This window comes from Osmerus mordax, chromosome 5 (genome assembly GCF_038355195.1).
Source record: "Osmerus mordax isolate fOsmMor3 chromosome 5, fOsmMor3.pri, whole genome shotgun sequence".
Lineage (NCBI taxonomy): Eukaryota > Metazoa > Chordata > Actinopteri > Osmeriformes > Osmeridae > Osmerus > Osmerus mordax.
In genome coordinates, this window is record NC_090054.1 from 17,041,827 (window position 1) to 17,052,790 (window position 10,964).

General features: G+C 44.5%; 3 protein-coding genes across 3 annotated transcripts; 1 reads left to right on the forward strand and 2 right to left on the reverse strand.

Annotated features, from left to right (window-relative positions):
• Positions 1–279: 279 nt before the first annotated feature.
• Positions 280–4,680, forward strand: rab4a (RAB4a, member RAS oncogene family). Its single transcript, XM_067236008.1, has 8 exons — positions 280–382; positions 933–1,013; positions 1,128–1,242; positions 1,943–2,005; positions 2,215–2,369; positions 2,596–2,691; positions 2,870–3,022; positions 3,845–4,680. The coding sequence occupies exons 1-7, from the start codon at positions 367–369 to the stop codon at positions 2,983–2,985; spliced, it is 642 nt and encodes a 213-aa protein (XP_067092109.1). The 5' UTR covers positions 280–366; the 3' UTR covers positions 2,986–3,022; positions 3,845–4,680.
• ccsapb (centriole, cilia and spindle-associated protein b) lies at positions 4,585–6,900 on the reverse strand. The gene is made up of 3 exons (XM_067236006.1): positions 6,509–6,900; positions 6,131–6,408; positions 4,585–6,008 (listed from the first exon to the last, which is right to left on the reverse strand). Exons 1-3 carry the CDS (start codon positions 6,873–6,875, stop codon positions 5,823–5,825), a joined length of 831 nt encoding a protein of 276 aa, XP_067092107.1. The 5' UTR covers positions 6,876–6,900; the 3' UTR covers positions 4,585–5,822.
• Positions 6,901–8,078: 1,178 nt separating this feature from the next.
• acta1b (actin alpha 1, skeletal muscle b) lies at positions 8,079–10,725 on the reverse strand. Its single transcript, XM_067236005.1, has 7 exons — positions 10,652–10,725; positions 9,894–10,030; positions 9,462–9,786; positions 9,203–9,364; positions 8,844–9,035; positions 8,579–8,760; positions 8,079–8,478 (listed from the first exon to the last, which is right to left on the reverse strand). The coding sequence occupies exons 2-7, from the start codon at positions 10,020–10,022 to the stop codon at positions 8,335–8,337; spliced, it is 1,134 nt and encodes a 377-aa protein (XP_067092106.1). The 5' UTR covers positions 10,023–10,030; positions 10,652–10,725; the 3' UTR covers positions 8,079–8,334.
• Positions 10,726–10,964: the final 239 nt, after the last annotated feature.

Below are 10,964 nucleotides of genomic sequence, written 5' to 3' on the forward strand. Positions count from 1 at the left end.
ACAAAAAGAATGAAGGGAAGTTGGAAAACAAAATGTGTTGACTCAAACTTAAACAAGGGTGTGATTAGAAACATATAATCTCTTCCTAGCGTACATAAACATACAGACATGTATGTTTGTCATTTGAGAATAACGACACGACACATCAATGATCGTAATTGACTGGTGCATTGTGGTGTTAAACACGATACAATACTGTCACCTTGTGGTGAGTCATTGTGTCTTATCGAGTGGCTTTTATTTTGAAAAACACCAACGGGAAGTGTATAGGAAAGTCCGCTAGGATTGTATTAGGAATTTTTCCTTTCTTGACCCTCGAAAAATAGCAAGAGGACCAGTTGTTGCTATCAAAACACCGGATTGGCCATGTCAGAAACATACGGTAGGATACCATGACTGGTCCACTCATATTGACAGCTCGCCGTCACAATGTCGGTGTATTGAAGACATCCCAATGTCTGGTGATAGAAGTAGTCTATGCTACCTACAACTAGCTAGGTGGCTAAGATGTTTACTCATCATCGCAGGGCATCACATCAGTGCAGGCAGTAGCTTGTGTTCACTCGCTCACTGCGCATACTGTATTTTAATCAAATTTTGAGCGACAAACATAAATCTCATATGGAATGTATATTCCATTCAATGTATGAACTGCTATCAAGGCGTGGGAAAATCTGTTACACCGCCTTTAAAGCAAATTGTTCTGTTTGGAAGGTGATGTAACGCGCTTGCTTGATAGCAAATCTCTTGTGATCTAAAAAGTCAAATTAATATGGCAGCATTAGAAAATCATCATCATAGCAATGGCTATTTCAGATGTATTTGTAAATACCATTAGTAATTGCCAAAGAGCTACGGTTTATTTCCATATTGGCTGCCCTGTTGGATCAGGATGGCGTGCCATCTGTGTAATATATTTTTTCTTTACTCAGATTTCCTGTTTAAATTCCTTGTAATCGGTAATGCGGGAACTGGAAAATCCTGTCTGCTTCACCAGTTCATTGAAAAGAGATGTAAGTGTGCACATACAGTGAATAAGTGAACGCTCAAGTACTTTGTGTTTATTTGGAAGATTATAAATAATTCATAACAGCTTTAAACCGTTATTTCATTTTGATCATTTCCAGTCAAAGATGATTCTAACCATACCATTGGAGTGGAGTTTGGCTCCAAGATCATCAGCGTAGTCAACAAGTTCGTCAAACTCCAGATCTGGGACACTGCTGGACAGGAGAGGTTCAGGTACATGGCAGTAGCCTACTCAGTGGTACAGTGGTGCCTGGAGAAGCCCTCGGAGTACGATTTTGCACCCTTGTCCTTAGTAGTATTAACTACATCCAATAAAAACACTTAACTGATGATCGGCCTGTGTGCACATTCTATGTTAAGGGATGATAAGTGAGTATACTGTAAAGCTAAAAAAAAAAGTGAGTATGCAGCACGACTATGAAAAAATGTATGGTAGTGAGTCGGATACCTACTGTACGTACACTAACAACGCCCCACTATACCACTGGCTGTACTGTAGCCCACTATAACCCCTCTTGTTACATTTTACTAGACTGAAAAATACAACTAATTCAATTACACAGTCATGGACAATAAATTGCATAACAAGACATCCTTTTAGGAGCATCCTCCTTGCCAGAGCATCCTTCAGTGTGATTTATGGCCAGCTCTCCAGCTGGTGTAGCCTAGGACTAGCCCATTAGCCAACTTGCTGGTTAGATAACATAGGCAAATACACATAGATAAGCTCTGCTTTATATAAAATGTACATCTTGTTAACCTTTTTCCTTTATCCCTAAACATCATACTAAAAGAGCAAGAAACATACAATGTATCTGCTGCAGAGTCTACAAGTGCAAAATTCTGTTAATCATCGACTTATTATTTGCAATTGGTCAAGTATTTGCTTTGTTAATTTGGTTGTTGTTTGTAGATCTGTGACCAGGAGCTACTATCGAGGAGCAGCTGGAGCCTTGCTCGTCTATGACATCACCAGGTCAGATTATACTATGTGTTCACTTCATAACAATGTGTTCATTTAGCTGACATACAGTACAGGGGGGAATTTGAACCTGCGACTCATCATCTGCTCTAACCACTGAGCTACACCTAATCTTAGTAGTAATAACTGACTCTCTCTCACACACTCTCCCTTTTTTTCCACCCCATCCTCCCTGCTCCCTCCCTTTTATGTTTCTGTCTCAGTCGGGAGACCTATAATGCACTTACCAACTGGCTGACAGATGCCAGAATGCTGGCCAGTCAAAACATTGTCATCATTCTGTGTGGAAACAAGAAGGACCTGGATGCTGAGAGGGAGGTCACCTTTCTGGAGGCTTCTCGGTTCGCCCAAGAGAACGGTATGCTGCGGCTGACTGTGTAGGAGAAGGAGTATCTGCGTCTGCATGTGTGTCTGTATTCCATAGTTATAGTGGCATAATCAGTTATTGTAGAGGTAATTCAGTCTAATCTCCACTAGAGGTCACTGCTGAACTTCAATTCATGGCTGTGGCACTGTGTGTGTTTAGTTGTGTTTGCATTTTACAACACCTGTGTGTGTGTGTGTGTGTGTGTGTGTGTTTGCAGAGCTTATGTTTTTGGAGACCAGTGCTCTGACCGGGGAGAACGTAGAGGAGGCCTTCATCCAGTGTGCCAGGAAGATCCTCAACAAGATAGAGTCAGGTACACCTCTAATCCCTGAACTCTGACCTCCAACAGTGTTCACTTGCCGCGTTCTTTTGTCAATAAAACAATTTGAACGTTTGTGCCCTAAGGAATCCCAATCTAGTTTGTAAGTCTCCAATGCTGTCCCTCCCTCCCTCCCTGTCCTCTCCCTCTCTCCCCCCTCCCTCCCCCCCAGGAGAGTTGGACCCGGAGCGGATGGGTTCTGGGATCCAGTACGGGGACGCGGCCCTGCGCCAGCTCCGCTCCCCACGCCGGGCTCAGCCACAGGGAGCCCAGGAGTGTGGCTGTTAGTGAGCATGCTCAGTAACCAGCCTGGAGCACCCCCAAGGTGAGGTGAAACCACACTCCTCTCTTCAACCCAAAACACACACACTTTGACCCTCAGACACACACCAACACACATGCACATACTGTACATACACAAGCTTGGTGTAATGTTATGTTAGGGTCAGATCCTAGTCATGGCTTAGTAATACAACTCCAGTGGTATGTCACAATACTGTGTCTGGTGTGTGGTGCACTGAGGCTGAAGAAGGTCTGTTCTTAGTCACCTCGTTAAGAGGGAGGAACCAGAGATGAGATACAGGCTATTTCTGTCTCCCAGTTCCAAGTGTGTGATGTGTCTGAGATTCAGTCACCAACAGACACCCACTAGCAGGGTGGGGGGCTTTGCTGCGGTCCTGAATGGGCCATATTTGGCTGCTAGGGGCTGAGACTGGGCTGGGCTGGCATGCAGAGACCAGGGAGGTCTCCAGGCTGGAATGTAGTAGCAACAGTGAGCTCAGTGTCAGTAGAACTGGATGGATAGATTTGGTGTGGGCGGGGGTTGGTCTGCTGGTTGCAGATTGACACAGAGGCTGTAGTGCATTCTTTCCCCAAGGTTCACACTCTCAATTTGACCTGATCTAAAGTGACAGACCAACAAGGCTAACAGTGCGGTCTCTCGCTCAAGGGACCGATTGTAACCCTCTCCATCATATCTTGACAGTTTGATGTAACTGAATTGGATTGCCTTTTACCGCCCCCCTCCCTGCCCCCTCTCCTATACTTACACCCATTCCTGCACCCCTGTCCCTCTGTCACACCCTCTCTCTGTCCCCCTCACTACTCCTGTCTTCACTACTGCCCCTTTCCCCCTCACCTCCTCCAGGCAGGTTTGTGAAGACCAGGAGGACGATGTTGGGAACATAGCGTTGCTCATGTTCACATAGCTCATGGTGTTGAAGCAACTCTTCCCTGACCTTCCTTTGACCACCTTACGGACCGTTCTGGCCCTCGCTATCAGAGACGACCCACACAGACTCCTGGCCATGCCCTCTCTGGAGCGCCGAGCCCCTCCCTGGACCCCTCCGACAGGCCTGATACGATCCACAATCCAACACACCCCCTCACAAATGGACCAAATCCTCCAATCAGCTGATATCTTACTGACTGCTGCCCTTTCTTTGACTTTCTGCATCCTGCATCTGTACAGGATTACCTGTAAAAAGACCAGATGGTTTACTCTTAAAGCATGTATTATGGACTGAAGAATATCAAGAGTTATTAATTATACACTAAGAAATAATCTATAGATTGTTATATTTACATATCACATTTATCATGTTGTTTTGTTGTGTTCTGGTGAGATACGGACCGGTCCTGCCTGATATGCACTGGCTCCTCTGACCTGCCGTTCCAGTTCCAGTTAGGTGTTTATTCAGTTCATCAGTTGTTGTTTATTTTCTCCTTGTTATGTATCATGATTTTTTAACTTAACTTATTCTCACATGTATATCTGCACTTTTTGAAATAAAGTATTATAAATGTATGCTCCAATATTGCAAATGGTGACTAGCGGATGGTTAGTTTCAGTCAAGATGAATATAAGTTTATGAAAGGACAAGTATAATCATTCCCAAAGTGGTTTATTCAAAGCCTACCATCCCAAGATCCACACTTAAACCCTTTTTTTTCTCACAGCTATGACGACAATCAAATGTGTAAAAATGTTGACATTAAAATGTGTGTACAAAATAACGTCTAACACCAAAATAGTAATTACCCTTATATTTGCAAGTTAACTATTATATGTCTGGCAATTTGAAGGTGTGTCTTTTGTCAAAACATACATTTGTTGTTATTTATGTACTTTAGTAAACAATGAGCAATGAGCCATTACACAGACACAGCAAAGCTGTGAGTAATCCTCACCTCTTCCAATTTCTGAATGAATTATTATTGCTTCTCATACCTATGCCCGTGCTAAGTAAGATGGTGCTGCTGGTGGACTGAATAAGCTAGAAGCATCTATTGCACACATTTTCAACAATGGCTTATTATCCAATTTCACATTACTGCATCTAGATAGGTACCTCTGGACTTAAATAGATGTGCTTGTTTGAAAATAATAATACTGGAAAATTATAGTGATACCCACACAAAACAAAGAGTTACACTAAACACTGTCAAGTAAACGGACCTTGAGGCCAAGTCAACATTATTCTAATCCCTTTCTCTATGTACAGTTACGTTTCTCAAAAGGAAAGTGCTATTGTGGTCACCTTTGGAAGCAGATTTGGTCCTGAAAGCAGACATACATAGACATCACCTTGTGTGCAGCCATATTGTTCCTCACTTTTTTCAATATCTAGGTGCCAAAAAAGAGAGCTGTTTCGTTCAGATTGCGTACATGTACAAGACAATAATGATGTGTGAGAAAGCTATCCTAGTAACCTACTGTGCATGATTTCAATGAAATGTTACATTTCTAATGTCAAATCAATCCGGTGATCTAGAAGCAATAAGACTACCGTGTTTAACCACTATTGCGTACAATGGAATTGTGCTAGTAATCCTGGAAAATGATCTTGTGAGAGACAGGGGATGGTCTTGTCCACCAGGGAGAATCTATTTATCCTCTGGGTCTTCCTCAGTCTAGACTCTCCTTCATTCCTCATGCTCTTTCACATCTCCTCCTTGTCAGATGGCCACCAGACGTGAGGAACCTTTCCCTCCAATGGGTTTTGAGAAGGAGTCAAGGTGGGGAGGAGCACACTTTGATGATTTAACCTGTGTCATCCCGCAGGTGTTTGTGATCAATCCCGGTAAGCATGTGTGTTTGTGTGCGTGCACCTGTGTGTCTGTGTCTATCGAGACCTGGTGGAGAAGCAACGCATGTACTCCGTTACCCAGGGATTATAATCTGATGCCATTTGGGTCTTGACAGTTTTTTCAAGGTCAGCTGACTGCGCTCTCCGTCTGTCCGCCTGCTGTGTCTGCATCTGCCTCTCCACTTCCCGCCTGGTCTTGGCCCGCAAGGCAGACTCGTGGATCTGAACACAAACACACACATACAGATGGCTCGTCTAAAACAGCGAATGACAAATACTACATTCAAACCAGTAATTACAGAGTAACAGACTATAATTATTCTGAGAGTTGGTTATTGACTTACCTCCTTGGTAGATGCTGAAGTACGCACATTGTGGGTTTTCTTGCTGGCCATATCAGTAGGATTATCCCCCCCACCATACAGGGCAAACGGATGTGTGTTCTCCTTATTGGGCTCTTTTAGTCGCCTTAGTGGACCTCTAAGCTTGAGGGGTCTCTTTGAGTGTTTGGCTTTGGGCTGTTCTGCTGGCTCCTCCTCGGGGAGTTTTGGCCCATCTGGAGCTCTACCTGTCCTCTCCTCCTCTGTTTCTCCAACCTTCCTGGTGTCCACAGCCTGGCCATCTGGAAAGACGTCAACTTTTAATACATGATTCAATAAAACAACAGCACTTTAGTATGTTTGCGTGTTAAAAATACATTTATATAAAACATTGCCTTATACCAATGGATGGAGCGGTCTCTGGCGGAACATTCTCTGTCCGCGGATGCGGCGCTTCCTCTGATGCAGGGATATTCTGTTCAGATGTTTTTTGAATCTCCCGGTGCTCTGGTGCCTTTCGGTCACATTCTGATGAGGACTGGTCTTTCACAACTAGAGGTTCAACTTTGTTTTTGTTAGGAGGAAAGGGGCTGCCACTGGATTCCGAGTCGCTGTCCCCTTCGTTCCAGAAAAACGGATTGTGCGAATGTTCCAGAAGTCTCCTCGCTAATCTGTATTTAACCATCTCTTCGTAACACTTGGAGTAGGTTTCCCATTTAGGGTCCTTGAATTTCTTCATGTATTCCGATCGGATCTTTTTTGTAATCATTGTTTGTCTTACAAAATAGAGAAAGCAGAATTCTTTAATTAGGTGTACACCATAATAACAGATTTGTTACAGCAACTCCGTCATGAATACACGCCCCGCCAGTCATTTAAACCAAAACATACGTCTGCAAGGGGAAGTCTTACGGTGAATGGAAACCAATAGCTGAGCAGAAGTGGAGCTAAACTGCTTAGCTTGACACACCCCCCATGTCTCCGCCCGTTGAACATATCTGCGTAGGTAGAGGGCGTTCTGCAAACGATTTTACATCGGCCTATCTCGCAAGAGACGTATATTTATGGAATTAATCATTAATCATTTAAAGGGTTTGTTGTAATGTAGTTAGCATTGGCGATTGCGTATAAGCCTGTGCACCATCGCAAGAAATCATATTATTGTGCTCTATCATAATGCTTTTGATTTAAACTATAGCCTAGTAGCAAATAACTATTTCATCTTTTGTCAATCTCTGTTAATAATTGCATGCTAAATCACTACTGAAACATGCATTGACGCAGAAGAAACGATCATGCCTTGTGTCGCAGGCTTTTCTAAATGAACTAGGCTACGTTTATTCTCATCAACATCGCATAGTCTAATAGCAAAGTGTCGATAGTTTAAACATTCTAATTTGGTATACTTACAGGGTAGAATTTCACAGACGCGAAACAGAACAGATGGCGTCTTGTGCGCCGTAATAGGCTGGCTCCGTATTTAACTCCGCCCCGAGCTGAGCTGCATTTAAAAAGCCCCTTCCCCCTCAACAGGTGGATGTTTACTGAGAAATGACCATGCTTGATGGTTACACCGCCATCCACTAATAACATGTCGAGTAGTAATTACTTATATAACGATAAAGACGTTGGCCTTCTTAGTTTCATATATCACGACTTGACATAACAGCTTATGTTTCATTGGACGCTTCTAATTTTGTTGTATTATTTCCATAAAAAGGGATATATTGCCCAATAAGGGTATACGTGTGTGGGGGGTGCTTAAACGACATTGGAATACTAGCGTTGGGATCATGTGTCAGATTTTAAGAGCTTGAGAATCCCAAGTAAAACAGCCAGCAAGGCACATTCCATGGAAGTCAAGCTCTTGGGTCTCCCTCCTCTCTCACAAGCGACAGAGACTCGAGACAATGTAGGCCCTACACTGTCATCTCATATTTTCTCAAATCATAAAACTGACAAGACCACTGTAAAAAATACCAAATAATGGACTTTAATAAATTAAAATTTATATACATATACATTCACATGTTAGAAAACATGGCATGTTTTGTTCTTCTTTGGTTGTGTTGGTTCACAGTTGCAGCATTTCCTCCGTGTAACTGAGGCGTTTGAAAATAACGTGCCTAAACTGTCCATGCGACAACAATGTGTCGCTGTTTCTCTGCTTGCACCCGAATAAGCAGACGCATATGAGGTTGCAGATGAGGAAGAGGAGGGTTGTGCATTTAGAAGCACTTCCTGTGGACGATGGATGGGCCTGCCTCGTCGTACTCCTGCTTGCTGATCCACATCTGCTGGAAGGTGGACAGAGAGGCCAGGATGGAGCCACCAATCCAGACGGAGTACTTCCTCTCAGGTGGGGCAATGATCTGAACAAATACGACGGGAGAACGCGTGTAAGAAATCAGGACATTTAAATCAATGTTTTTAATCGACTTGTGAGATTTGGGAAGTTGTGTGTGTGTTCACCTTGATCTTCATGGTGCTAGGGGCCAGAGCTGTGATCTCCTTCTGCATACGGTCAGCAATACCAGGGTACATGGTGGTACCACCAGACAGCACATTGTTAGCGTACAGGTCCTTACGGATGTCAATGTCGCACTTCATGATGCTGTTGTAGGCAGTCTCGTGAATACCGGCAGACTCCATACCTGTTGAGGCGATGCATAGCAATTAGAATCTTCACACACTAAACTACAACAATTTTGTTATTAAAAAAATATATGTTACGCACCAATGAAGGATGGCTGGAACAGGGTCTCGGGGCAACGGAAACGCTCGTTACCGATGGTGATGACCTGACCGTCGGGCAGCTCGTAGCTCTTCTCCAGAGAGGAGGATGAGGCAGCGGTGGCCATCTCGTTCTCGAAGTCCAGAGCCACATAGCACAGCTTCTCCTTGATGTCACGCACGATCTCACGCTCGGCTGGAAATGACAAGTATTGTATAATTGATCAGACCGTTGAACAGACAATCCAGTTACGGACACATAACGCGCACCTTGTGAATAAAGTAGACTTTGACAGAATGGGGTGCTACATAAGCTACTGGATTGTTAAGATGATGCGTAAATGTAGGGTAAAAGAGTCTCACCGGTTGTGACAAAGGAGTAGCCACGCTCAGTCAGGATCTTCATGAGGTAGTCGGTCAAGTCACGACCAGCCAGGTCCAGGCGCATGATGGCGTGGGGCAGAGCGTAACCCTCATAGATGGGGACGTTGTGGGTCACACCATCACCGGAGTCCAGCACAATACCTGGAACGCAATGGAGAGCGTCAAGTGTTAGTAGCAGCAAAGTTTGAAGGGAGTTTATTGGTTCATGATGCAAATGTGTAAAAAGGCGCATTCTTACCAGTGGTACGACCGGAGGCGTACAGGGACAGCACAGCCTGGATGGCCACATACATGGCGGGGACGTTGAAGGTCTCAAACATGATCTGAGTCATCTTCTCACGGTTAGCCTTGGGGTTCAGGGGGGCCTCAGTCAGCAGGGTGGGGTGCTCCTCGGGGGCCACTCTCAGCTCATTGTAGAAGGTGTGATGCCAGATCTTCTCCATGTCGTCCCAGTTGGTAATGATACCGTGCTCGATAGGGTACTTCAGGGTCAGGATACCCCTCTTGCTCTGAGCCTCGTCTCCTACGTAGGAGTCCTTCTGACCCATACCCACCATGACACCCTGGAGGAAACAGAAAAATTCATGTTAGTCTGGAAAAGGATGTTATGAGCGATAGTGGCTGTGTGCTAACTGTCTTTAACGGCCCCGAGTGTGGAGTTGTATCGTACCTGGTGACGAGGGCGACCAACGATGGAGGGAAAGACAGCCCTGGGAGCGTCATCACCGGCAAAGCCAGCCTTGACCAGGCCGGAGCCGTTGTCGCACACAAGGGCGGTAGTCTCGTCGTCGTCACACATCTTGAGTACTGAATGGGCAACAAAATAAATAGGTAAAATATCACGTTGACAGGGCTCACGCGTAACGGAACTTTGTCAAACACAAACGCACGCCTCTGAGCAACATAATTACGATTTCATAAACATTCATGAAATCTGTGGCTCAATACAACGATAACAGTAAATTAAGAAAGAGAGAGAAGATGGAAGATAAATTGATACATTATACATTTCTGCACGAACAGGACCCTGTCAGCTCACCCTCTCAAGGTTACATGATGAGATAACAATGTAACTATTTACAACAAAACTATTCAATACTCAATTTTTGTTTTGCCTTTGGCGATATCCTTCTACAAAAGGCATAAACACAAACTCAAGCTGCCACGGCTAAGTCACGAATGCATTATAACTCAGGTCGGCTGCCTATCAATGTAGATCTAACATTCACTATTTGTGTAAATTAATCTCAAACCATATCCTTTTCGTTTTGAGACCATATGAACATTATTCTTTTGCCATGTTGCCAATGCCTGTTAATCCTTCAGGTGACAAGATGACACCATCCGTGACCAAGTGTCAACAAAACAATCCGGTGATCGGTGGCTCCACTCCAGTCATGCTGTCTAGATCTAGTCCAGGTGTCTTACCTTGGTGGAGTCTGTTTCAGAGAAAGCTCAGAGTGCCAAACGCTACTGCTGCTGGATCCAGCTACAGTAGCACCTTCACCCCTCAACCCTTATATACTCACCTTCTCACCCACCATTCAGAATGTCGATGGATTCCGTTGGAATTCTTCCCAGTCGTCATCCATATTAGGTTCTTGGAGGGCGCGCAAGGGAACTCCGTAGACAGGCTGAGCGGCTCTCTGTTCGGAGTGAGAGCGCGCTCCATATATGGAACTGTCGCTCTGACTCCCGGCCGCTGTGCCAGGCCCGTACATGGAGACACCGAGATCGTTTG

Excerpts from the sequence above, each read along its gene's own strand:
- rab4a (XM_067236008.1), top strand. Across the intron at positions 1,014-1,127 it reads CCAGTTCATTGAAAAGAGAT|TCAAAGATGATTCTAACCAT; the intron begins GTAAGTGTGCAC and ends GATCATTTCCAG. Across the intron at positions 2,370-2,595 it reads TCGGTTCGCCCAAGAGAACG|AGCTTATGTTTTTGGAGACC; the intron begins GTATGCTGCGGC and ends GTGTGTTTGCAG.
- ccsapb (XM_067236006.1), bottom strand. The coding sequence starts at position 6,875 with ATGATTACAAAAAAGATCCGATCGGAATACATGAAGAAATTCAAGGAC. Across the intron at positions 6,409-6,508 it reads AGAGACCGCTCCATCCATTG|ATGGCCAGGCTGTGGACACC; the intron begins GTATAAGGCAAT and ends ACGTCTTTCCAG. Across the intron at positions 6,009-6,130 it reads CTTCAGCATCTACCAAGGAG|ATCCACGAGTCTGCCTTGCG; the intron begins GTAAGTCAATAA and ends GTTTGTGTTCAG.
- acta1b (XM_067236005.1), bottom strand. The coding sequence starts at position 10,022 with ATGTGTGACGACGACGAGACTACCGCCCTTGTGTGCGACAACGGCTCC. Across the intron at positions 9,365-9,461 it reads CGCCTCCGGTCGTACCACTG|GTATTGTGCTGGACTCCGGT; the intron begins GTAAGAATGCGC and ends ATTGCGTTCCAG. Across the intron at positions 8,761-8,843 it reads GTTCCAGCCATCCTTCATTG|GTATGGAGTCTGCCGGTATT; the intron begins GTGCGTAACATA and ends TCGCCTCAACAG.